At 45.3% G+C, this 26,853-nt stretch overlaps 1 protein-coding gene across 1 annotated transcript in view; it reads right to left on the bottom strand.

The window, feature by feature from the left end:
* ADAMTS17 (ADAM metallopeptidase with thrombospondin type 1 motif 17) overlaps positions 1 to 26,853 on the bottom strand; it is a gene marked incomplete at its 5' end in the record, with an annotated part of 338,230 nt that overhangs the window by 265,949 nt on the left and 45,428 nt on the right. Inside the window, one exon of the mRNA XM_046652771.1 lies at positions 7,057 to 7,226. Within this exon, the coding sequence (XP_046508727.1) occupies positions 7,057 to 7,226 (170 nt within the window). The remainder of the gene's footprint in view (positions 1 to 7,056; positions 7,227 to 26,853) is intronic.

The following is a 26,853-nucleotide window of genomic DNA, read 5'->3' as shown; positions in this document are numbered from 1 at the left end:
TTCAGATTTTCTACATCTTTGTGATTAAGTCTTGGTAAGTTTTGTGTTTTTAGGAATTCTTCCAGTTTATCTAGGTTATCCCATCTGTTGGTGTACAATAGTTCACAGTATTCTCTTACAATCCTTCTTACTTCTGTAGGATTGGTGGTCATGCCCCCACTTTTGTTTCCGATTTTAGTAATTTGAAGGGTTTTTTTTATTAGTCAGTCTAGCTAAAGATTTGTCAATTTTATTAATTTTTCTGAAGAGTTAACCCTTGGTTTTGTTGATTTTCTCTATCGTCTTTCTATTCTTTATCTACCTCATTCTAATCTTTATTATTTCCTTATTTCTGCTAACTTTGAGTTTAGTTTGTTCTTCTTCTTCTAGCTCCTTAAGGCATAAAGTTAGGTTGTTGATTTGAGATCTTTCTTTTTTAATGTAAGCATTTATAGCTATATATTTCCCTCACTGTTCCAAAAGTTTTGGTATGTTGTGTTTTAATTTTTATTCATCTCTATGTATTTTCTCATTTCCCCTGTGGTTTCTCCCTTGATCACTGGTTGTTATGTCATATAACTCCCACATATTTGTGAATTCTCCAGTTTTCCATTGTGCTTGGAGAAGACATTTTGTATGATATCTTTCAAATCTGTTGAGACTTAATTTGTGACCTAATATATGGTATATCCTGGAGAATATGTCACGTGCACTTGAAAAAAAGGAATGCTCTTGTTGGGTAGCATATTCTGTATGTCTGTTAGATCTAGTTGGTTTATTGTGCTGTTCAAGTCCTCCAGTTCCTTCCTTATCTTCTTGTCTAGTCTAGTTGTCTTACCCACTATTGAGAGTGGAGGGTTGAAGTCTCAAACTATTATTACAACTGTGTATTTCTACCTTCAATTCTACCAATTTTTGCTTCATATATTTTGATGGTCTATGATTAGGTGCATAAATACTTATGATTCCTATATCTTTTGCTGTATTGAGTCTTTTATTAATATATGGTATCTTTGTCTCTTGTAATCTTCTTTTGACTAAAGTCTACTTTGTGTGATATCAGTAGAGCCACTCCTGCTCTCTATGGTTACTATTTGCAATGGAATATCTTTTTCCATCCTTTTGCTTTCTATTTATTTGTGTTGTTCGATCTAAAATGACTCTTTTGTAGGCAGTATATAGTGGGATCATGTTGTGTTTTTTTCTTAATCTAGTCTGCCAGTCTGTCTTTGACTGAAGAATTTAATCCATTTACATTTAGGGTAATTTCTGATAAGGAGGGACTTATTTCTGCATTTTGCTATTTGTTTTCTATATGCCTTCTAGATTTTTGTCCCTTGTCTCCTGCATTAACGACTTTTTTATGATGAAACTTTTAAACTCCTCTCTCATTTCCTTTTGTGTATATTTTATAGCTATCTTCTTTGTGATTACCATGGAGATGACATTGAACATCCTAAAGTTATAACACTCTAATTTGCATTTATACCAACTTAAATTCAATAGCATATGAAAACTCTGCAACAAGCTGGTTTTTTAAAAGCAGATAAATATGGAATTATAAATCCAGATAAGGACCAGCAAGTAAAAAGTAGACTGTTATGATAAAGAAAACAGGCTGGCCTTTTTCAGAAGGGTCAGCAAGGATGGCCCCTCTGACAGGACATTTACATGGAGGCTTAAAAGACTAGAGGAGCTAGCTCTATAAGGCAGAGAGAAAAGAGAATACTTGACAGAGACCATGAATCTGACAGGAGTTTGGGGAGCCTGAGGAATGGTGGCCCACATGGCAGGTGTCAGTGCTGAGGTAGAGAAGGGAATGAAGTCCAAGAGAAGCAGGTGGGCCCCAGGTGACATGGCCTTGGAGAACCACACAAAAGAGGGAGGACTCCACATCAACCCCATGGGAAGCCACAGAGGGGCTTAGTGCTGCTAAGTGACAAAGTCCTAATTCTGTTGGATGAAGATCTTGCTGGGCATTCTGCAGTAATGATTCAAGGGGGAAGAAAATGGAAGTGAGCCACCCAGCAAGGCAGCTCTGGTAGTTGTCAAGACCAGAAATAATGGCAGTCAGTCCAGGGTGGAGATGGAGAGAAACAACAGACTCCAGACATGCTTGTCATCTTGAACAAGATGGCGTGGGGGTCCCTCAGCCCTGGGTTTGAGTCTTCATCCTGCCGTGTACTCACTGGCTCTGCACCCTGCTGTGTCACTCCCCTTGAGCCTCCATTTCCTTTTCTGTAAAATGGGAATGATGAAATCCACAAAGAATGAGGAGGAAGAGACATGAAATCACCCAGTTTGCCATCTGGACTGGTAGGTGTATCAAAACATCCATTTCTTTCCTTCCTTTCAAACGTGGGCCTTCAGGTCACCAATGCTGATCTAACACATCATAACTAGGAGATGCTATGAAAATTGGGAGTAAACACTTGTCACCAAGTTCTCCCAGCTTTGGATATATTGTCACACACCCAGGCCCTACAGGCCCCCCCCCCCCCCCCCCCCGGCCTGCCTTGGCGACAGGGGCCTGTCTGGGTTTAGCCTTGGGGGTCAGAGCAGTATGCCTGAGTGAGCTGGGCCTCTGCCCACAGACAGCCAAGTGGGAGGGCAGGGAGGAGGTGGACGCCTGGACATTAGCACCCGATGATGTTACTTCCCACAGAGAGAAATATGTTGGAAAGAAGGTGGCAACCACTCCAGCAGATTTCCTTCCAAATCCAGGGGAGCTAAGGAGATGGAGCCACTTCAATCCTGGAGACCCAAAGAAAATAGTCTCTGATGGGAGAGAGATGGGCTGGCTGGCCTTGCCCTCCTGCTTGCTGCCCCTGGAGGCCTTGTCTAATGACAGGGCTCCTAACCCAGCCACAATCCTTTCCCACCCTCCTGGCTTAAAGATGATCTCTCTTACTAACAGAAATCCCTTTTCCAAAACAGCCACAGGCAGGATAGAATTCTTTGGATTTTCAAAACTAGAGTTTGAGGGATTTTGGTGGTGGAGGGTGGTCTTGTTTAAAACAAGGTGCAATGTTTGAATGTAACTCGTTTTTAAATCTGAAGAGTGACCCACAACTAGAGCAACAGAAACAGGGTCCCAGTGGTAGAGTCTGTGTGAAGGGCTCAGGAGACTCTGCTTTCATTCACTTTCTGGTCTTGTCAGACCGGCCAAGAAACCCCAAGGACAGGTGACTGAAAGGCTAAGTGTTAGTATACACATGCCATATGCCCTCCACTACAGTGGCACTGCTCTTATTAGGTCGGCCTCATCAGGAAAATTTAAATCCAATTCAATGTGGTTGGCCCCAGGTTTGCCCTCAGCAAGAGGATCTGGAGCCTCCAGTGTCTTAGCATGAGCAGCTGAAGAGGAAAGAAGAGTGTCAAACTAAAGCCAAGCATCACAACCACTCAGTCTCTGACTTTCCGTCCTTACAGCCCATGGAGGGTGGAAGGGCAATTTCCCACGTACAATGCCCATGCCCACCTGTGATAAAACCGCTGCCCCTGCCCAGATGATAAATTATGAAAGACATATCAAAGTAGGAGCTTCCATTTATTACTACTTTAGTTGTTGTAAGGAATGTTTACTCCTTGCACTTGCGCCCGAGACAATTAAAAAAAAAATAAATGAGATGAAATTATCTGCAGATGAAAGAGTCTGGTGTGGAGCCAGGCCCACCAGCCCTCCTCCAGGGTTTCCTCTTGGCAGACTGAAGCACTGCAACCCATCATTAACCAGCCACCAGGAGGATCTGGGTTTACGCAAAGGAAGAACACAGAAATATTTCTCAGAAACCAGGGCCACACACCATTAAAAGTTAACAAAAGCAATTCCACTTCTGGGTATATACCCAAAAGAAGTGAAAGCAGGGACTCAGATATCTATACACCCATGTTCACAGCAGCATTAATCACAAAAGCCAAAAGGTGGAAGCAACCCAAGAGCCTATTGATGGACAAATGGATAAACAAAAGGTACACACAACGGAATATTATTCAGCCTTAAAAAGAAAGGAAATTCTGACACATGCTACAAAATGGACGAACCATGAAAACATTATGCTCATTATGCTAAGTGAAATAAGCCACTCACAAAAGGATAAATACTGTACAACACTATCTATATAAGGTATCTAGAATCGTCAAGTTGATAGAGACACAAAGTAGAATGCTGGTTACCAGGGGCCAGGGATGGGGTGGGTGGGTATGGGGAGTCAGTGTCAATGGGTAGAGTTTCAGTTTGGGAAGATGAAGAAAGTTCTGGAGATGGATGGTGGTGATGGCTGCACGACAATGTAAATGCATTAAATGCCACTGAACTGTACACTTAAAAATGGTTAAAATGGTAAATTTTATGTGTTTTTTACCACAATTTAAAAAAAAAGAATAAATTTTAAAAAAGGGAAGGAAGGATAGAAGGGAGGAAGGGAGGGAGGGAAAAAACGTTAATGTAACTCCTAGAGTTTATGACTTTGAAAGGGAGGGCAACTCGGTGCCCTCATGTCGTACCCACAGAGGCCACATCTTGAAAACAGATCACTAGTCAAGGGTCTCCCGGGGATGCACACTGTGGGCTTGCTTTGCAGAAGAGCCTATCCTGTGAGTAAGTCTGTGGATCCCAAGAGTCACTTATCATGAAGACACTACTCTCGAAGGGCTACCAAAGGAGCCTCAGCCTTAGAGCACAGCATGTCTGAGGGGGGCGTAGACAAGACAGCGGGAATTTCCCATGGACAGGTATGCATCTGGAAAGCCTACCTGACAAAAGAGAGCAGGGGCCCCAGAGTCCTATCTTTACAGCAAGTAGGATTTCCGCAGGGCTCACCCATCCACTAGCCCAGGGTGGGGTTCATGAGCATCTATTTTCTTGTGGTCAGTTAGGGAGACGTTTGGCCTGATAGCCATGGCCCCACCAGTGACTTCCTAGGTGACCTTGGTGATGTCCCCGCCTCCTTGCTCTTGGGCCTCCTTCAGCCATCCCCCACCCCCACAGCACAGCCCTTGCCCTGCCTACTCACTCCCTTTCTGTAGCCATCCGACCCTTTGCTGCCAGGCACAGGCACTCTTTGTGGTAAAACCCCTGCTTGCCTGACGAGAATAGGCTCAGAGCGGTCAGACACCACCTTCCAGGTCTGCGGTCAGTGGCAAAGCAGGGGTCCTGGTCCAGGCCTGTCTCAGCCTAAGCCCCACACTCATAACACCCGCTCCCCTTTCCCTCAATAAAGTCCTCCTTGACCCTGATTCCCTCTAGCGAAGCTCTTTTCTCTCCTCTCCCTTAGCCAAGTTCGTCTGCAGCTGCAGCTTCTACTTCTTCACTTCCCATTCCCATTTCGGTTCGCCCCTGTCCAGCTTCCACCCCCAACAACCCCTAAAGCTATTCCTACAGGGACCTGGCCACAGCATCTGGCATTGCTAACTAGTCCCTTCTTGCACCTCTCACCTCTTTCCTTATGGTCGACCTCCTCCCAGTCTGTGTCCGCCCTCTGCCAACTCCTCATCCTCTGCTCTGCTCCCCAGGATTGGTGCTCCACGGGCTGTGTGTGGCCAGCTTCTCTACCCACCCGATGTGCTCCACCTGGACAATGCAGCAGTTCCAAGCTCTATGCTGAAAAGCCCCAGACCCTATTGTTCAGCCAAGACCTCTGTCCTGATCTCCACAGTGAACTCAAATGCAGCTTGTCCAGAATGGAACTCATCGTCATGTCCCCACTCTGCCTCTCTTCTCACCAGCCAGTGGATCCACCATCCACCCAGGCTTGTAGCCCAGGTGCACCCTGGATTTCTCTCACCTTTACCTCCTGCCTCACCAAGCCCCACACCCTGCCAGTCACCAGTTCCTGAGAGTCCTTTGTCCCAGCACATCCTCCCCTCTGTATGACTGCCTCCTCCATCCTCACTCCTACCCTTTAGTTCGCATACTCCATTCTCGATGCTCCTTCTTGCCTTTTCCCACTGCAATCCACCCTGTGCACAGCTTCTGAGGTTGTCCTCCCAAACATGGCTCTGGACATGTTCCTCCCCACCCCTTCAGCAGCCCCACCCCTCAAGCTCTCTTACCTGCCCTCCCCAACCCAACCCTGTCCACGTGTCCACCGACACTCCTAAGGCTCCTCCACTCCCTGCTGCTGCAGCTGCATCACACCACCGGGCCTGCCCTACATGCAGCTCCTGCTGCCCCCTCTGCGTCACCTGCCACTCCTCCCCCAATGTGGCAAACACTTACTCTCGCTCAGCTCAAGGATCAGCACTTTATGAAGCCTACAGGCTGCAGGGCAATCACTCACCAGCCCTCCCCCTGGACCCCAGTGGGCCCCACAGGTACTTTTACTGTAACACGGATGCTTTATTCGTCTGTTGATACCACTGCCTTCCGAGAGAGGGACAAGGTCTGTTTTGCACTTGTATCCTGAGCACTAACACAATGCCAGCAGGTCTTTAAGAATGCTTGTTAGGAAAGCGGATAGATGGCTGGAGTTTGGGATGTGTTCAAAGATCCTTCTAAGTCTAAAATTTGAGGAGTGTAGCCCCTCTCCCACTCCCCCATCTTGTGAAGGACCTCTTATCTCCACCCATCAGATTGGATGTAGACGCAGGCTCCTTCCTTGATCCCGTCCACTAGACAACCTCTCTCCCCACCGCTCACCAGGCCCTCACTGCACATAGCAAGCTCCGTTTTACAGGAAAGTTTGGTCTTGATTCCTCCTCCTAGACTGCTGACTCCTTAGAGCAGGGACTGGGCTCACTCACTTTGAACACCCCTTGGAGAGGGTCTTGCACACAGCAAGGGTCTCGGAAGGCCTCTGGTAAGGAGTGGCGGGCAGGGTTCAATCACTGAGCAGACCTAGGCATTGAAACACTGCACCAAGGAGGGCTCGGCGGGCAGGCCCTCTCCCATGGGGACGCTCATCAGCCCCCTGCCCTCCATGTGGCCCAGGGGTCACAAGGCTGTGTGTGCCTCCATCCCCCAACCCAGCTTTTTCCTTAACTGAGGAGAAAATGAGGGCATAGCACCCATGTCCCAAGCACTCATCCAGAAGGAAACAGAGCCCATGAGGGTCAGAACCCCGACTCCAGACTCACCATGTTCATGACAGTGAGGATGAACCTCTGGGCAGCCTCTGCCCCATGGTACTGTACCATGTCAGCGTCGGCCACCACCAGTGTCTCCACCGTATGCTCGTTGGTGAGCTGGATGGCATTCCTCCGCTCTCGCCAGTCCCGCGATGGCCTGCCTCTCCTTGGCTTCTTTTCTAGAAGACAACGGAGACATTTGTGCAGTCCTTAGTCTTCTGATTTCCAAAACCATATAGCAAAGAGGCCTTCCATTGGACCTCCCCAAGAGAATGGTCAGTCTCAGCTGGCCAGTAGATGGACCACCAGCACAGGGCGAGTCTGAGTTTGCTCACTAGAGGAAGAGCTGACAAGCAAAAGCAAGAGAGCTTAGCAGGCCAGACATCAAAAGGAATCACACCCATCCACCATCACTGCGGAGGAGGCAAACAGGACTGAACATCCCAGAAGAGAAGACCTGTCACTCAGAGGAACTTGGAGAACTACACAAAGTCTGTGGGAAAAAAGGAAGACTGGGCCAGTGGGGAGGGATCAGAAAGTGCCTGGGGTCAATGACAGAACTAGCCAAGACTTTCTGAAAGAGCTACACCCACTGCTGATAACTGAGACCAAAGAAGCAGGGAGCCAGGGGACAGGATAGGACAGGACATTCCCCTGGAAGCTGGCATTCCAGAGACTCTTCTGAGAGTCATGAAAAAGGAGCCATAAGCATGAGCAGACACAAAAAGTATTATTAAAAAAAAAAAAATCAGGACAAAATGAGGAAAAAAAAAATCGCAAGACACGTACAACCAGCCCAAGATGCAAGTTTGTCTCTTCCTCACCATTGGGAAGGGTTATTGGTAAAAGTGTGAGTAATCCTCTGCTGACTCTTTAAATAAACGGATTCCCTATAAGACCTTACTTTGCTAAACACCTATTGTTATTAATCTGAGCCCACATGGGAACGTCTGACCACCCAAAGCCGCGGTGTGAGGACTCACCTAGTCTTTGTTGGTGGAAACACCTCTGACCAACACCAAAGGTTGACATGAATAACACGCTCTTTCAGAATCCAAATGTGAACAGAGAAGTAGTTCTTTAATTTGATAGCTGTGATTTCCATTTTAGCACTAGCCCATAAAAAAGCCATCTCTGCTACAATTTCCACACAGTAAGCCCAGCCTACATATGCATAAACCGGCTTCATAAAGTGACCTAATCAGTCCAGAGTCAAAAATGCACACTATGAAATAACCAGAGATATGGGTCATAAAACAAATAAGAATCCTCTGTACCATGAAATTTACAAGTGTGAAAAATTGGAAAACAATGTAAATATCCAACCACAGAGAAAGCCCCCAATAGTAAAACAGTACAGAGCCATGAGAAGCACATTTGTGAAGATTATTTAGTGCTGTAGAAAGCAGCAGATGTAAATCTGTATATATAGTGAAATGCCAATTTTACAAAGATTTTTTACACACAAGTATCTTCAGGCTCCAAACACAGGTAGATAAGTAAATAAGTAAATAAATAGCTAATCAACCAACCAAGAAAAATCTTAACTAAAATGTGAATGGTGTGTGATGTGTGATCTTCATTTTCCCTTTCTTTCCTCTGTATTTTCCAAATTTATACAACCAACAAGTATTACTTTATTTAAAGTAAATATCACTGAGTCTGAGAAAAATACAGAAGTCACTTTTAAACTTTAAATAACAAAACAGAAGGTATGGGGGAGCAAAGTATGTCATCTGACTTATCAGAGATGCAAAATGAAAGGCGTAAATGTCTTGTCAGCTCCACAGGATGATTCCCTCCTTGCCCGGTGCCATGCCCCCCTCCCATCAAGACTACTGGGCCTCAATAGGGGAACAAGGGCAGGAAGGGTTTGTTCCAAGACAAAAGGCAAGATCTTAAATGGTACTGCCTTTGCACATGAGCAGAATGAAAGAGGTCCCTTGTTGAGGATCTCTCTATGAACCTGCACCCACATTCACCAACCAGTCATCTCCGAACGTGAGGGAAAGAGGAAGACCTTGGGTGATCTCCCAATTCCGGGCTCAGTCTGCTTGCCAGGTGCTCACTGCCTGGATCAGGCCAATCTGTCCAACCTGGAATTTGGGATGAGCCACCTCACTCCCATTTATTTACTTACGTATGTGTGTATATATGTAAAGGTATGCTTTTTGGTGAGGAAGATTAGCCCTGAGCTATTGCCAATCTTCCTCTTCTTTTTTTTCTCCCAAAGCCCCAGTACATAGTTGTGTATCCTAGTTGTAAGTCCTTCTAGTTCTCCTATGTGGGACGCCACCACAGCGTGGCTTGATAAACAGCGCCATGTCCACACCCAGGATCCAAACCTGTGAACCCCAGGTCACTGAAGTTGAAAGTGTAAACTCAATCACTGTGCAGGCCCCCTCACTCCCATTTTAAAGTAGCAGAAGTGAAGGGTCACCCAAGTGTAACCAGCACGCCCACAACCTCCCAGGCAACCAGGCCCGAGCCAAACAGTGCCTTAGCTCTTCTCAAAGTCAGTATTGATAACCCATCTCTTGGAGTCACCAACTCATTGTTCTCACCTGCAGATGTTCCTCACATTGGCTGCTCAGTACGTATTTTCACACCTTGTCATATATTTTCAGATTCTCATATGGAAACATCTGCATTTTCAGCATGACCTGAAGGATGCATTAGTACTATCTCTCTGGGAGATGGTGAGCTTGAACATACAAGAGCTGAGTGTCTTCTGAGAAAAGTAGCCCATTACTCCTGGACCAGAGGAGCAGATGGCTCCTGGACATTTAACATATCAAAATCCTGCACTGGGCATCAGTCTTTCAAGTCTATAAAGTAGAACTAATATGACTAATGAGACCCAGATGAACCTTGAAGAGCTGATAAACACGGTGTCATAAAGGGTGAAATGCTGTGGGTTAACATAAGCCCAGAGTACTAAGTGACAGGTAAAACACAACAGCAAGGTATTCTGTGGGTTTTAAAGGCTTTTCTCCATGACTATCTCATTTGTTCCTTTCATTGCCCCCAGCCCGGGCACAGAACTAGCTGAGAAATAAATATTCACTGAATGAATATATGCATGAATGAGTGAGTGGAATCTCTATTTCCCAGATAACAAAGCTGAAGTCAAGCATTAGGCAGTGGGGAATCTGGTACCAGAAGCATGGCCACCCCCCTCACCTCTAACTCCCCCCAGCTACACTGCCTGTGTGTGTGAACATGTACCTCAGGGCCATCTGAGCTTACAACGTGAGGGTGAGAAGAGCTGGAGAAAACTCAGCAGGGAAAGAGTCTGTGCTGAGCATAATGAATTTGACTTTGCTGCCACGGGCAGCAGGACTTGACCAGAACACAGTGCGTGGTTCTCACAGCACGCGGCTCTTCTGCGCAGAATTCAGTGATTGGTGCTCCTTCTGTTTAGATGGTCTCCAGCTTATTCCAGGCCCTTCGGCAACTGCAGCATAATTATCCCACATGGCTCCCTCCCACCCCCACCCCCAGCACACCGTGCTCCTGCCTGCACTCCCCTCACTGAACACTGCTAATTGGGGCTGTCATGCCAGAGCCACACTAGGCTGACTGGTGACTCCAAAACACATCCAGTGCTCTGCCCTGTCCCTGCACTCAAGAGCTTGAGAGGCCACTAGCCTTGATTCATAACCCCAGCACACAGTTGGGTTTCAGGAACTCGGAAGTCATCAGATTTTGCAAGGCAATATGGCGCGTGTGGCTGCATACTGAACACCACTTTCAATGAGGTCTAGGCCAGCACGTCAAGATCAAAGGCACGACTACATCAGCAGTGAAATCAACAAATGGACGCTTGATAGCCTCACATCACTATAAGTCAGGCTTTGCCACAAAATGAGCAGCAAAAATCCTGGATTTTGGAATTGCAGCTAAGAGGCCAAGGACCTGTATTCCCTTTCCATGCAGGGGTGGTGGCAGAGGCTAACAAGGGGGTGGAAGGGGTGGGAGGCTGGAGGGAGGTCCACCCTCCTCCTCTTTCCCTGCTCCCATCAACCACTTCACCAGCAGAGCTCAGGCTGCAACCATCAGTTTTGATGATTATTCCTTTCCTACAGGGACAACAGAACCATAAGACATTTTTATCTTTAATTCCCTGAACTGTATAAACAAACCCTAATAGACAAAGTTTCATCAACACCAATATTCACAGATTATAAGCATCTTAGAAAGTAAGAAGAACACCAGTTTCAGAATAACATGGGTACTGGATTCAGACCTCACCAGAGAGGTCACAGCTCAGGCTGGGCAGGCATGCAGCCGTCTGGAGGGCCCTCCAAGCTCAGTAATCAGCCGCCTCCAGCCACTGTGGGAATAAGAGAGGCAGTCCTCACCCTGCTGATGAGGACAGACCACAGCCTGTGAGGCCCCAGGCCCTCTCCTATTGTCACAGGCTCCAGGGATCTCTCCCAAGTCCAGCCCAGCAGTTTCTTTTGCCAGCACATTGCTGGAGTTGGTGCTGACTTGGTAGATTTTCAATCTCTGGCTTCACATTATTTTTCTTACATTTATTTTCCCTTTGTCCCAATTATCCATTAAAAAAGAAAATCACATGTATTTATGCAGGATACCCCAAATCTGTTGGGAACAGATGAAGAAGAGCAAATGACAAGAAAGAAACAAAGGACATTTGAATGTTGTACTTTCAGAATACTTAAATTATAATTTATTCTAAGAGTTTGGGACTGTTGAAAATGCTGAGTAAATACATAAATTGTCATTGTAGCTACTAGTTTTGCTCTTGGCAAACTAAAAAAATCTCAGTTATGAATTATCAAGCTTTATATAGAATAGATCTTCCTTTAGTTTAACAACAGTAGAGTATTTAGGTATTTACTAGGGAAAAACAACAATAGATCACAAAATATCTTGTGTGACAGTTGAGTAGCCAGAAGCCACCCCGGAATTACTCCACTTCCTGCTGCACAGGAAGGATCCTTGCATCTGCAATTCTACCAATGTCATTTCCAGGGAAGACCTCAGGTTACTCTCTGTGCCAAGGGAGAGGAAAAACAAGTCTCTGCCAGCTGTAGAAGCCGAGAGAGAAAACAGATGTGGTGGAGGAAGTGGAGGCAGCTGCCCAAGGGCACTCGGCACTTGAGATGAAGGGCAGAGGGCGCTTCAGGGCGAGAAGACAAAGACAGATGCCACTGCCAGGAACTAGGTACCGGCTGTCCAACATGCTTACAGAGTTAACGGGAAGACGCAGACTTAACTGAAACTTGTCATTCAAACGAGAAGCATGAACTTTTCCCACACACAGCACTCAAGGTCCAGAAACAAGAATGTCCTCATCCCAGGCACGTGGACACCAGAACCATCGGCACTGGGGAAGACTCCAGAACCAGACATTCTCTTAGGCACATGGACCACGGGTTTTCTCCAGCTCTCTTGTGAGCAGGCAAGGGCAATCCCATCAGAAGCCCTTGGCGCCATTGTGATGTGTTGCAAAGAATTCACCCGCGGTCACAGGATTGCCACCTGTCCTTCACTCTCACCCTGTGGCGCAGACTCTGTGATTTACACCCAACCCCCTGTGGTCTTTACAAGTCCTAGGGTGAGAAGTCCCTTCCAGCGCTGGGAGAGGGGTTCCACACTGGCAAGACTGTGGCTGGCCATGGCAGTGCAGGCCATGGTGCCCAGACTGATCATGGGGACAGGGAACCCCTCACCCTAAGGGCCAAAGAGGCCTCCAGATGAGCGGCAGCAGATGACAAAAGTTCAGAATAGGGCTGTGGTTGTGGGCAGACCAGAGAGTGTGTCCAGCTCAACCATGACTAGCCAGCTGTGGGATGCTGAGCAAGCCACAGAACGTCTCCAAGCCTCATGTGACCATCTTTAAAATCAGAATGATCATACCCACCACACAGGTTTGCATAGTAAATACGTGAGCTATTTATTGAGCTCTTAGGACACTCTCTGGAATGTTGTGATTGTTCAATAAATGGCCCCTTTATTACAATGATGATGATGGTAGTGGCGGTCAGGTGGACTAGTAGTCAAGGACACAGTTTTGGAGACAGAATGCCTGGATTCAAATCCTGGCTCCCTGACAGCTTGGTCTGACCTGGACTAATCATTTGCCCTCTTTAGCCTTAGATGACTCATCAGTGAAGCAGAGGCAGTAACAGTTTCTCCCTCACAGGGCCATGTCAGGTTTAAAGGAGATCTTGCATGTAAGACCTTAGCAGGGTGCTGGGATCACACTTAAGTGCTTAGTAAAGCTTAGCTCAACAGATCATCACTATCTTTGTTCTTCTTGGAGACTGATGAAGAGGGGCTCTGGAGCCTGCAGCTGGGGTACCCCAGCTGGGTGACCCGGGCAGGTCATCTAAATCCCTTCTCAATGCTGATGAGCAGCAAACCAGTCAGCCTTGGGAAGTGCTCAGAAGAGCATCTGGCAGGAGCAGGCGCACAGCTGATACTGTGAAGGAACCTTCTGCGGCAGTGAAACAGTCCTCCCCAAGCCATAATTTGAGTGGAGAGGATTTTGGGTTTTAGATAAGATTGCCCCCAGGGAATCCCTTTAGTTAGAACATCCATTTTCCCACTTTACTCCTACGGAAACAAATAGCCCCTCAGCTGTCTGATGACACACACTGGAAAGCGGTTTCTAGGGAGCAGTTATTCCTTCTGAAGGCTTTGTGGATGAGATGCACCAGCCGCATGTGAATGCTGGGGACGGGTGGTCACACCGGAGCACTAAAAACAGGTAAAGTCACACCTGCCATGCCTGTGCTCTAAGGAACACAGTCTCTGTGGGAAGGTGTCCATGTGCTCCCCAAGGCTGCAGCCATGGTCCCACCACAGCCTTCAGGAGCCAGGCTATCACTTCCCACTAGGGGCCAGTATGTGTGAGACAGCGTGTCCACTGCCAGGGGCGTTTGGGGTCTTCTGGCGAAGCCACCACTCCACAAGGTGACATCCTCTGAGGCGGGACAGTGACCGATCTGAATATCCCGGCTCAGTGCAAAATGTATCACTTGCATGATCCTTTGAGGGCTGGCAGGTGAGTTTTCTGAGCTGCGAATCTGCTCATGTAAAACAGGCCAAAGGTGAAATCTATAAAAACGGCCATTCCTTCAACTCCCAGTAAAATAAGATCCTGCTCCAGCAGATGGCACACTGTGTGAGGGACAAAAGGTCACAGAGCAAGAACAGACGCTAAGCACCCTCATGGTTTACTTGTTAGCATAAATGATTGTTAGACGACTTACCCCCAAAATACACAGATTAAAGTTAGGAAGAGAAATTAAAAACCAAAGAAAAGAAAATACAAATATAACAACAGAGAAGGTCAACACAGTAGCTCTGGTGACAAAAATCACCGTGAACTGTAACCCAAGGTACACAGAGCATGTATGGTGTGCTGTGCCCTCACTGCTCATTTGCCCTCCTATCGCAGAGGAGTCACAGACTGTTACCATCCATGCCTACTGATGAGCAAACTGAGGCACGAAGAAATCTGTTAAATGTTCTGCTCGAGGGCACTAACCCAGCTGCCTGGGATTCCAGCCCCAGCAGTCTGACCACTATCCATTCTGCCTTAGAATTTGGTTCTGAGTTTCCTGAAATCAGGGAAAAAAATTTTAAAAGGTAAACATACTACATTCTCAGTTTTATCACTCCTCTAACAGGAGAAAGGATACCATTCCTCAGGAAAAGACAATGTTTTCCTAACACCAACTTCTAAAATAAAAATACCAAGTAAGACTTCGCAAGGGGCCTCCCGGTGATGCACCAGGCAGTGTTTTCACTAACGTTTTATGGCCAATGTGATCATGAATTCTGTTTATGTATATCTTACAGGAAGCTTCTATGACCCTGAAAGGCCTGAAATTAAGACATTGGTCAAAGGGAATTCTGGAAAAATTCCACCATGTGTCCCATGTCAGCAGCCTCGGGTGGTCCCTCAGTCCTGGGAGGGCAGTGAAGTGACAAGAAGAGGGGCTGAGGGCCCAGCAGCCAACATGACTTGGGGAGGACAAAGGTGGGATGACAGAAGCAAGAAAGGAAGATGACAGGTGGCCTGAATTAGAAAGAAGATGTGAGATCACAGACGGTGACACTGGCTTCTGGAATAAGAGGGGTGCTGCTCAGCAGGCAGGGCCCACTCGTTCACTTGGTGGCACAGCCTAAGGGGGCCAGGGGACCCGCTAGGCAGCCCACTCAAGGTACCAAGGGTCTGCAGCTGCCATGACCTGGGCTGGCTGGGCTGCCATGCAGGACAAGTGGATGGGATATGGTTTTTGGGTTTTTTTTCCATACCTACCACATAAAAAATTAATTGAAACCTGAAAAACAGCAGTAACCATGGGAATGGCAAAACCTCTCAGACCAGACTAGGCAGGAGTCTGGAGCTCTGGAGTCCACCCAGCTTGACTGAAAGCCCCCAGGCCGCCCACTGCTGGTGGGGAATCTGGACAGGCAACCTTGGAGTGCCCCCCAAATCCCCTGCTCCCCAGCTCTCCTCCAAACTCTGCAGATACAACCATCTACTTCATAGTCTAATGTGGGTCTGTGCTTGCCTTCTGGGCTAGGCCGTGAGCTATCATCCTGTGGACCCACCTCAGCACCTAGCACTACCTGGTGCAGAGCAGGAATTCAAGAACTATACTTAGTTGAATGAATTTTTTAAAGTCTTCGAAATTCCTAATTAATAAGATTAATTTTTAGGGAACTTAAATGTCCTGAAATTCAACCCTCACAAGGTGCTTCCTCCCCCTAAGGAGGTGGTGGAAAACCTCAGCATGAGGAGCCCAGCTTCCATGTCCCATGGAGCTGGTGAGAACCTGCCCATGGGCTTCCAGGGTGAATGGGCGAGTTTCCTCATCTATGAAACAAGGCGATAATTATTCCACCCTCTCAGGGCGGACGTGAGGAACAAGTAAGAGACGCATGCTCGGCCTCTGACACAGGGTCAGATATATAACAACACGCTCAAATCATGCTGCTCGTCTTATTTCTACTCTTATTATTACATTACTGTTATCGCTATTAACTATTAGGGTCTAAACACTAACTTTTAAATTTTGTATGACTCCAGAACCAAAAAGTGAACCTGGATGCTTTTACATACTCTATAGGGCCTGATTTATCATATTATCCATCTACCCAGAGCCTTTAGTCTAGACACTCACCAAACTGTTGCCTTTGATATTTCTTACTGGGTGGGGGGTATGAAACAATTTCTCTAAGGCTATCCTCAATCATGTAACAATAAATTAAAGCCCCGTGGCATAGTGGTTAAGTTCAGCACACTCCACTGCGGCAGCCCGGGTTCATGGGTTTGGATCCAAGGTGTACACCCACACCACTCGTCAGCCATGCTGTGGCAGGTGACCCACATATAAAGTGGAGGAGGATTGGTAGAGATGACAAATTTTAGCTCAGGGTTAATCTTCCTCAAGCAAAAAAAATAAAAATAAAAAGAGGAAGATTGGCAACAGATGTTAGCTCAGGGCTAATCTTCCTCAGCAAAAAAAAAAAAAATAAGAGGAGGAAGACTGGCAACAGACGTTAGCTCAGGGCTAGTCTTTCTCAGCAAAAATAAAATAAAATCACAGTTCCAAGAGGAGTGGGGGAGTGGACTGTAACTCTTACTCAACACCCCCATGTAACCTCCCAACATTCCAGAGGAGGAAATATTTTAATCATCAGAAACATGATGGAACTTAAAACATGACTGTACATGAAATCAGCTATTAAAGCCATGAAACATTAATGGCGTTTCACATAGGAGGGAAGAATGAAAATCAAATGTTTTTCATTAAAATGAAAAACAGTGTGAGTCCATCCCCTTGGAGGAGAAAGACCAATCTGCCACAAGCAGGCTTTCTCTATACAGACCTCCACTGCCACCCCAACCCTTTCCAAAGCCACCACTTGCCACAGCATGAAAAAACAGCAAGATGCGTGGTTTCAACTACATGTCCAATAGCTCCACTGTCTTCTGTCATTAACTTTCCTAAAATAAGCAGCCATGGGATGTAATGAAAATACCTTTAGGCTGGGAATTGGGAACTCTGGATATTTCCTGGGCCTGATCTTGATGCCCCTGAAGGTGTCACTTAACAGAAAGGTCTCCATTTCTCATGCACCGGCTGTCTCCTGTCTCCCAGCACTCTCTTCTGCACTCTGCCCTGGGGCTGGAAGCCTGCATAGTAGATTTCCCAGACTCCCTTGCCAGCTGGCTTCCTGTTCAGCTCTGCCAACAGGTGGCGCCAGAGGGAAATCAGAAGGCAGGAGATGGGGAGAAGGGGCTCCTTGTGTCTTCAGCTCAGGGTGGCACTGTTCCAGCAGAAATGAACAACTATGGCTCCAGCTTCCAGTTCTTGGGGCACTCCCAGCCCAGCCTCCCCATTCCCCAGAGGTACTTCTGTAGAGACATCAGCTTAGCTATACCCTCGTGATGGTCTGATGCCCTCTCAGAGGTCTAGGCCCCAGCCCCACAGACCCCTGCCCCAAGCTCTGTGGTCCTGAAAATGCACCTTTTCCCTTTTCTTTCCCCAGCCCTCAGGTGAAAGCTATTTTCTGGGTTACCTCAGCCTCCCCTCTTGCTCTTTCAGATTCTGACATTGATGTAATCAATTCCCTGTGTTAAATTCCCCTGTTACAAATACCTAGCAGGGTTTCTGTTTTCCTGACTAGACACAAACTGATACAGCCTAAAATGAGAGGGTCAGTCTTAAACTACTTTCTGTATTTCATTCAAGCTTCAAGGATTCTTCCCAGTTCTGGAAGCAAGGATTTATTTCTTCACCATGGAAGTATTAAGATATTGGATGTGCACTTCCACACTGTAGAACACTGCCACAGACAGAAATGCCCTACATTCTGAGTCACCATTTAACAAAAAACAATCAATAGGGTGCCTCGTGAAGGAAATGCAAGCATCAATGCATGTCACAGATTTCTCAACAAGCTATCACTGCCACATCTAAGGACCCAAGGACAGTGTTTTAGAGATTTTGAGTCAACTTGGGGAAAGCACTGGAGGAGGAAATATAAATACCCAGTGAGCCAGCAGCGGGTTTTCAAGTGTTTTAAAGTTTGCAAACACACAGACTTACAAACACTTTGCTTTCCAATAAAATTGTCAGGTCTAAAAAAATTTTCTGGTCACTTTTTTTCTTTGACTAAAGCAAAGTGTCTGTTTATAGAAAAACTACCTTTTCAACTGGAAATGATGGTTCCACGTGTGCAGAAGAGCTCCTAGCCAGGTAAACTTTTCGGCAGCTGCATAAATCCAACATCCTTGAAAAATAACGGTCTTCTCTTTTTTTCTCAAAAAGGAAAAAAAATAGTTTTGCTCTCCAAGTATGAATTCTTTAAATAACTTTCCTCAAGGCCAAGTCATTTTTATAAAAGGCATCTTTTTCATGTAAATTCCTTACAAAGAAAGGTGGAAAATAAAGGGATTTTTTGTAGTTAAGATCCCAAATGAAGAACTGATCAACCCTGGAGTCCAAACTCAGTCCCCACGCTAGGCAAGAGGTGTAATCCACACCCCCACCCTAGGATGCAGCACAGCCACGGCTAGGAAAGCTGGGCTGGCCCCTCTGGATCTTTCTATCCATGGTCAGAGCCATGTAGGTACCAAGAAGCCAAACACCACTGCCTGTAGGTGAAGTGGAAAGATATTTATCCAGTCAACAAGTAATAGTTGAGAACCTACTCTGTGCTAGGCACAGCCACAATGTAGATGACCATCTAGAAGAAATAGACATTAACCAAATGAACAGATGAATATATGAAAAATTATAAATGTATCAAATGCTTGCGAGAAAGAATAGATAATGCTATATGAGAATATAAAGGAGAGGGTTCCAATTTAGATTGGGTTCCACGACGAAGTGACGCATGGGCCAAGAATGGAAGGATAAGAAAGGTTAACCATTCAGGGAGGGGAGAGAGGAACTGGGCAGAACAGACTCCAGGAGCCAGCATGGAAGCAGGGACACTGGTTGGATAACTACTATAGGAGCTCAGGTAAACGGGGACCACACCCGGACAAGGGAGGCACGTGTAGGTGAAAAGCAGCAAAGAGGTTCAAGAGGTACTTAGCAGGGTAAACCAAGAGTACTGGGGATATTTGGGTGAGAAAAGAGGAAGTGCCATCAAGGATAACTCCTGGTTTGTATGGTTGTGCTAATCACTGAATGAGGCACCAGTGAAACAGGGCCAGGTATGGAAAAAAAAGCACTGTGGGTTTTGGCCTAGATAAGTTTCAGGTGGTTTTGAAGAACCCAAGTTGGCTATCAGATATGCAGACTTGGAGGTCAGGAGCAAAGGTGAGATCAGACAAGCATTTAGGAATCAACGGTCCCAGATCAATCCTTCAGGGACCTCGAAACCGCATGGCTGGATAGAAAAGATGGAACCTACACAGTGGGAGGGGGATGCAGGGAGAGCATAGCATGGAGTCACAGGAGCCAGGGAAAATAAAGTCTCAGGAGGGAGGGCTGCTCAGCACCTCTAACGCAGCAGAGGACTAGGTCAAGAGGGAACTGGACTGAACAAAAGAGGGTTCACCAGTGGTCAGTGAGAGCTCTACTAAGGGAGGACAGGGGAGGGGGCTGAAACCCGACCAGGGTGGGGCGAAGTCATGAGAGGTGAGGAAATGGTGCAGAAAAGTCTGGTGAGGAGAGAAACAGGGATGCTGTTGGCAGTTACTAGAACAGAGGGCCCATTTCCTTGAGATGGGAAAAGCTTGCACATCCAACGAAGAAACCCAGGTCCACGGAGGACTGCCATAGTCACTTGGTGTCTACTGCTCCCCTCAGCCCATCACGTTTACGAACAGAAGTCCACAGACCCAGCCAGAAAGAACAAGGCTTCTGATCGACCCATTCCACACCAACTGAGACAAGGACAGTCATTCAACAAGCACTAGTCAAGCCCCATCTCTGTGGCTGGCCCTGCACTGGGTGCTCCCCTCAAGGGAGGGAGAAAAGCACGTAAAAACTTAACAGTCTTATAAAGACCCCACAGATGCAAGAACTGTCAAGGAAACAGCACAGAACTGCGAGGGACAGCTGGCTTCTGATTGGAAGGACAGGGGACGAAGAGCACATTCATTGTATCGGGAAAGGACAGAGCTGTACGACCACGAGAAAAGCAGCAGGGAAAATGCAAAATGCAAGTTAGCAGCACCCGGGAAGAGATCTGGGTCTATTGCAACAAGATTGCTTCAGACTGGCTGTCACAGAGTCCCCTGAGGGCAAGGCAGAATGGCACGTTTTCTGCTTAATTTCATGTCAGTCTAAAATCTTGTCTCGACCTCTATTAAATATTAAATGTACTTGTAAAAGATACTGTATTAGTCTGCTAGGGCTACCATGACAAAGTACCACAGACTGGGGGGCTTAAACAACAGACATTTATTTCCTCCCAATTTGGGAGGCTGTAAGTCCAAGAGGAAGGTGTTGGCAGGGTTGGTTTCTTCTGAGGCCTCTTTTTCTTGACTTGCAAATGGCTGACTTCTCCCTGTTTTTTCACGTCTTCCCTCTGTACCCTCTACGTCCAAATTTCCTCTTCTTATAAGGACACCAGTCATACTGGATTAGGGCCCATCCTAATGACCTCATTTTAACTTATCATTTCTTTAAAGACTCTATTTTATTCTGAGGTGCTGGGGCTAGGACTTCAACATATGCATGGTAAGGGGACACAGTTCAGCCCACAACAGATACCCATCTTCTTTCCTGCCTTAAGAAGTGCGGACTGGGCAGGTCACTTTTGCATGCGTTGGAGTGTGTATAACCACATGGTCAGGACAGGGTGGTGATTCCTGGAAAGGACAATCATCTCAGGGGTCCATGGAGATACATTTGGCAAACTCAAAGAAAACAAACACAAATGTTTGGAATTATCATGTGCTTTTACCACCACTTTTCAGTTAAGTCTACTGCCGAAAGATTACACTAGCCTACTGGAGCTTGACAGTTTTATCTTCTAAATTAATGGAAGAGAAAAAAAGAACATTCCCCAAACACACAGTTTGGGGGAAGAAATTAATTAATGTGCTCATGTTTGAAGCAGAGCAAGATAGCGCAAACAAAAGCCTGAAAAGAAATCGACTTGTCTCTGCACCTGGAATCCCCCGTCCAGGTCCTGGGTATTGTTTCTTTTGACAGATGGTCTTTCATCTTTGACAAGGAAGTACGAGAAACTTCAGACAGCTCAGAAATCCCTCCACCTTTGCAAGGAGGGCAGGCCATTCTAGGGACTAGAAAATCAAACTCTTCCTCTTCAGTGCTTGAACACAAAACTAAAAGCTTTGTCCTCCCCCCACCTCCCCGATACCTCAAAGAGCACTCAGCGCACCCTAGAGTGGTCAGCTGGACTTCTCCCCAAGCTTCTGGGCTCTGAGGGTGGGGACTGCCCTTCTCACCTCTGTATCTCCCACTCTGAGGGGAACCTGGTACACAGTCGGTATTCATTGTTTTGAATGTAGGAGAGAATGAAGTGAATGAACAATGAACAGGAGGATCAAACAATCCTTTCGCCCTCCTTTTAGAAGGTTAGGAAAAAACAAAAAACATCTCATTGGTCTTGTAGGGCTCTTGGATGTCAGAGGTTCTTCCAAATGCATTAAATGCCCACATATTTCCAGAGTAGTTTACAGACGTCCTTCACTCTTCCAAAGGTCTTTTGACTTTCACAGAAGTCCCAGATGTCCCCTAATACATATAGAGAGAACTCAAATACCTGACTGACAAGCCTAGAGGTGGGAAAATAATTCCAAGTGCCTCATTTTTGGCCTAGACCCAATCTCCAGACTTTGATTCTTTCCCAAAGAACCCCCTTCCTGAATGCCAAGGACACTCAAGGGCAAAAGGACCTGCCCAGAAAGGCACATCCACCTGAGCATGGTAACAGTTCCTGTCACTATGGCGACCCTTATCTAATGGGGCCCCTACTCCCAACTTTTCAATGCCCCCACTGGGTCACCAAGAGGTGAATGGTTCCTTTATGGCCAGGTCAGCCATTTCTTAGACCTCTATATGCAAAGTAGCCTTGGGCTCCACCAGGATGAGCAAACCAGCTAAGCAGTGAAGGGAATGGAAACCGTTGTTAGGCCAACTTGCGAATTCAGTAAGACGCCCCCACTCCCAATTTCCTGTAGACTACCATTGTTGTCCTGTGGCTTCCTCTAAAATCCAAGTAGGAGGCCACTGCATAATCACACTGACCTTCAGGAATTCAAGCACCTCATCTCTTTCCCGCACCTTGGCCTCAGAACATGTGATAGCTCCATCTGGAAAATTCTTTTCCTCTACAGTCACCTAACTTGTACTCACAACTCAAATGCTACTTCCTCAAAGCGGGCTTTCCTTGGACCCCTCCATCTAAGTCACCATAGCACACTTTTCCTTGGAGCACTTACCAGAATTTATTATTATTTAAAATTTAAAAATTATTTAATTTTTCTGTGTTTAATATCAGTCTCTTCCACCATACAAAAAGAAGCTCAATGAGAACAGGAACCATTTATTCACCACTCTGTATTTAGTGCCTGGCACATAGTAGGTGTTTAATAAATAGTTTTAAAATAAGTGAATGAAAGAGCAAATGAAAGAATATTAGACTTTTGTGGTACTACGGTAAATATATTCTCAATTTTATCGCCTTTTAACTGTGTTTGATGTTTAAATCTACCCATGCTTTTACAGTAACTTTTCGTCATTTCTGAGTCTTTGCATTGACTAGAAGATTTTAATGCATTTACATTGATCACAAAAATTGATAATGTTTGATCTTCTGTCATGTTTTTAGTTCCTTTTCTCTCTGTATTTTCCTATATAAGCTATATTTCATTAAGTTTATCACCTCCAGTCCTGGGGAGGCAATTCTACTAGTACATTATGTTTACAATCTTAACAAACATTCTTTATGTAGCTTTCTGGTTATCAATGTCAAGAACATAGTAGAATTGTGGCTTTCCCTTATGTAGAAGAATTTAGCTTTTTTTTCCTCCCAGATCCCTTTCCACTTCTCTGATTTGTAAATATTTCTTAAACTTGAGGTACATATTATTATTAAAGTATTATACATTATATTTTATATCTTTAATTTTTATAACAGCTTTATTGAGATATGTTCACATAGTGTACAATCCACTCATTTTAAGTATACAATTCAGTGGCTTTTAGCATATTCTCAAAGCTATACAACCATCACCAGAATAACATAACATTGTCATCACCCAAAATGAAACACCATACCCATTAGCAACAACTTTCCATTTCCCTCTGCCCTCCCCCACCCCCAGCCCTAGGAAATCACTAATTACTTTCTGTCTCCATAGGCTTGCCTATTCTAAGTATTTCATATAAATACAATCATATAATATGTGGTCTTTTGTGTCTAGCTTCTTTCACTATGAAAATGTTTTCAAGGTTCATCCATTTCCAGCATGGATCAGTACTTCACTCCTTTTTACCACCAAATAAGGACAGATATACTATTTTGTTTATCCATTCATCAGTTGATGGACACTTGGATTGTTTCTACATTTTAGCTGTTATAAATAATGCTGCTACGAACATTCATGTATAAGTTTTTGTGTGAACAAATGTTTTCATTTCCCTTGGGTATATAACAAGGTGTGAAATTGCTAGGTCACATGATAACTCTACGCCTAAACTTCTGAGGAACTGCCAGGCTGTTTTTCAAAGTGGCCGTACCATGTTACACTCCTAGCAGCAGTGTATGAAGGTTCCAGTTTCTCCTCATTCTCACCAACACTCATTATTGTCCATCTTTTTTATTATAACCATCTAAGTAGGTGTGAGGTGGTATCTCATTGTGGTTTTGATTTTCATTTCTCTGATTGCTATTAATGATGAGCATCTTTCCATGTGCTATTTGGCCATCTATATATATTCTCTGAATAACTGTCTATTCAAGTCCTTTGCCCATCTTCTGAGTTGTCCTTTTATAAGTGAGTTATAGGATAGATTCCAGATATAAGCTCATTATCAGATACATGATTTGCAGAAATTTTCTTCTATCGTGAGTTGTCTTTTCACTTTCTTTTTGAGTCCTTTGAAGCACAAAGTTTTTTAATTTTGATGAAGTCCAAATTATCTATATTTTTTTTGCTTGTGTTTTTGGTCTCACACCTAAGAAATCATTGCCTAATCTAAGGTCACAAATATTTATACCTATATTATCTTCTAAGAGCATGACTGTTTTAGCTCTTACATTTAGTTCTTTGACTTTCCCTTAATTTTTCAATTACTAATTCCATTTGTAACTATATTTGCACCCATTAGTTAGGCTTAACTCTGTTAAACCAGTTTCAATCATCAACACCAACTCTCTATATCATGACTTCCCTATTTCTAATCCCTTAATTTTGCTTCAGCTCAGAAGCAACTGCAATTACATCTTAAAGAAATCCTTCCTAGAAGAAGGACAAGTAGCGTGTACAGTCTCTAAATAAGAGCACTTTTCAGCTGCCCTCATGCTTGAACAACAACTTCTCTGAGTGTCAGATTCATCGAGCACAACCATTTCTTGTCCCAATCCTGCAGTCCTGGATCCACTGCCCTCTGGGACTTAGTATGGACAACTCCGAGACCTGCCAGATTTTTGTTTCTTTTGAGCAACCTGTTTTGTCCGCTTGAATACCAGTATTAACTTTTATCGTTAGTCTTGTAATTCACAAATTTTGCCAGAATAAATAACTGTGGGTCTATGTGTATTAATTTTGACCAGAACACAGTAAGCCTTTTATCCTGTAAACTGAGATTGTTTTAAACTTTCCAGAAAGTCTTCGTTCATTATAAATCTTTGATCAATGCCCCTATTCTAACGTAGGGGGAGGAGTTCCTTCTCTGGAGATTCCTAAGTTGGATTTCCATCTTCGTAACTCATTTCTACCACTTTCTTTCTCACCACTCTCTTCTTTCTTTCCTTTGCCCCCTGGAAAGCAGATATGATTCCAGTGAGAAAGCGCCTCACACTTATTCTCTACATCACAAATTCAAATGTATAATGTCATTTCTACTCTGTACTCCCTCCTTTATGGATTTTAATCCTGCTATAGCAAACTAGCTTTATAAGCTTTTGTTACCTCACCGGCTCACATTTATTTTAAGCTTATCGTTTTTTCATCTCATTCTGTAGTCTTATGGCTTTCGCTACTTTAAAACCCTATCTTCTTGTATCCTATGTAGAATACGAGTTTCCTAAAATTTATTTGGATCACTGAAATAAATCCTTTCCAAAGATATGTTTTCTCTGCATATCCGTTCCCTTAGGCTCTAGGATTTGTACTCAGGTCCTTAGGTTGGGTTTCTCTATTTATTCAATTTCTAATGAGGAGAGGTCTTCCTAAAGCAGCACCAAGACTTGGAGTGAATGGGTCTCCCTTGATCGCACTAGTCAGCATCCCATCTCAGATCTGCTGCTGGAGGGCAGGCAGACATGCATCACGTCCAGTAGGCATCTGTCTAGTCAGTCCTGCCGGGCTGTGGTGGGATCTTATATCTCCCCAGGCACTGGTGCTGTACATTCCAAACAGATAGGACACTTAAATCTGGATCTCCAGGCCTCCTTCTGTCCACAGAAAAATGCTAGATACAAAGTGCCAGCAACACATTTCCTGCCAGAGGGCTGCCCTGGAGTTGGCTGTAGAATGGCTATAAAACAATGGCTAACGCCAAACCAAGAGGGACGGCTGACCAGTTTCCTAAGTATCATAAATCCTCTGAATCTCAGAGATAAGGACAAGGAAGTAGAGGTGGGAAAGTATTTCTTCTTGCTCTCTTTCAGACAGGCAGAGTTTGACCCCTCTGAAAACGCTACTGAGTGCCCTTATCAATCCAGGCCCACTGTCCCTTATAGTTAGTGGAAAGTCCTCACCGATTTTGACAATAGATTGCCCATTTCCTTCATTTTTCTAAATATGTTTTGTCTTTCTCTCTCTCCACACAGGTTTTAGTGGGAAGGACTGCTTGCTAGTTGCAGCGTGAAACGTGAGGCCATGATGCAAGCAGGCTTTGTAATGCCCTCAATGCCCTTGTCATCCAGAGATTAGTGAGAGAGCATTTCTATGGCCTCCTAATCTGAATGTGTCATCACATCTCGGGTGATTTATTTTAATCTGCTGCCACTGCGTGGACTCTTATAACAAATTCATTCGGACTGCCCTAAGCTCTGTGGCACTGCCTTTCCAAGAGGCTCAAAGAGTCGTGAGCCCAATAGCCTTAGCATTCAATTCCTGGGAGACAACATTCCTGCATGGCAATTCCAGACACTGATGACACGTTGGGAGCTGAGAGGCCACAGTACCTCTTTAGGATATTCAGGAGTCACATGTGCCCTCTTTCAATGGTACTGCTCTGCCTTATCTTCTAGAGACAAGGTAGCCCTTCAGGTCCTCTCTCCCCTGCCTCCATGTCCTTTTCACTCATATTTATTGCATGCCCCTTCAGAGCCACTCATGTCACTTCTGTTGTGATCCTGGCACACCTGAGGCAACCATTCACTGCACGAGACTGGCTCACACCAAGTGGCCCTTGGGCCATCCTGTTGCAAGAGGATATCTCTCTCTCTGAAGCACAGGATCAGTTTCTTTGTCTGATGTGATTCCGGTTACCTGCATCCCTGGAAACTAGACCCACCACACTGATTTTTCAGCTCCAGAAGCCTATAAGAGCAGAGCAACATAACACCAGCCCAGCAAGCAATCTTCCAGGGCAAATTCAGCCACCATAGAATCCTAACCACTTCCCACATGATCTCGAACTGTGGTGACCACAG

The sequence above is a fragment of the Equus quagga genome, chromosome 2 (assembly GCF_021613505.1).
Source record: "Equus quagga isolate Etosha38 chromosome 2, UCLA_HA_Equagga_1.0, whole genome shotgun sequence".
In the NCBI taxonomy this organism is placed as follows: Eukaryota; Metazoa; Chordata; class Mammalia; order Perissodactyla; family Equidae; genus Equus; species Equus quagga.
The sequence above is the reverse complement of the archived record's forward strand: the minus strand, read 5'-3'. Positions and strand labels throughout refer to the sequence as shown.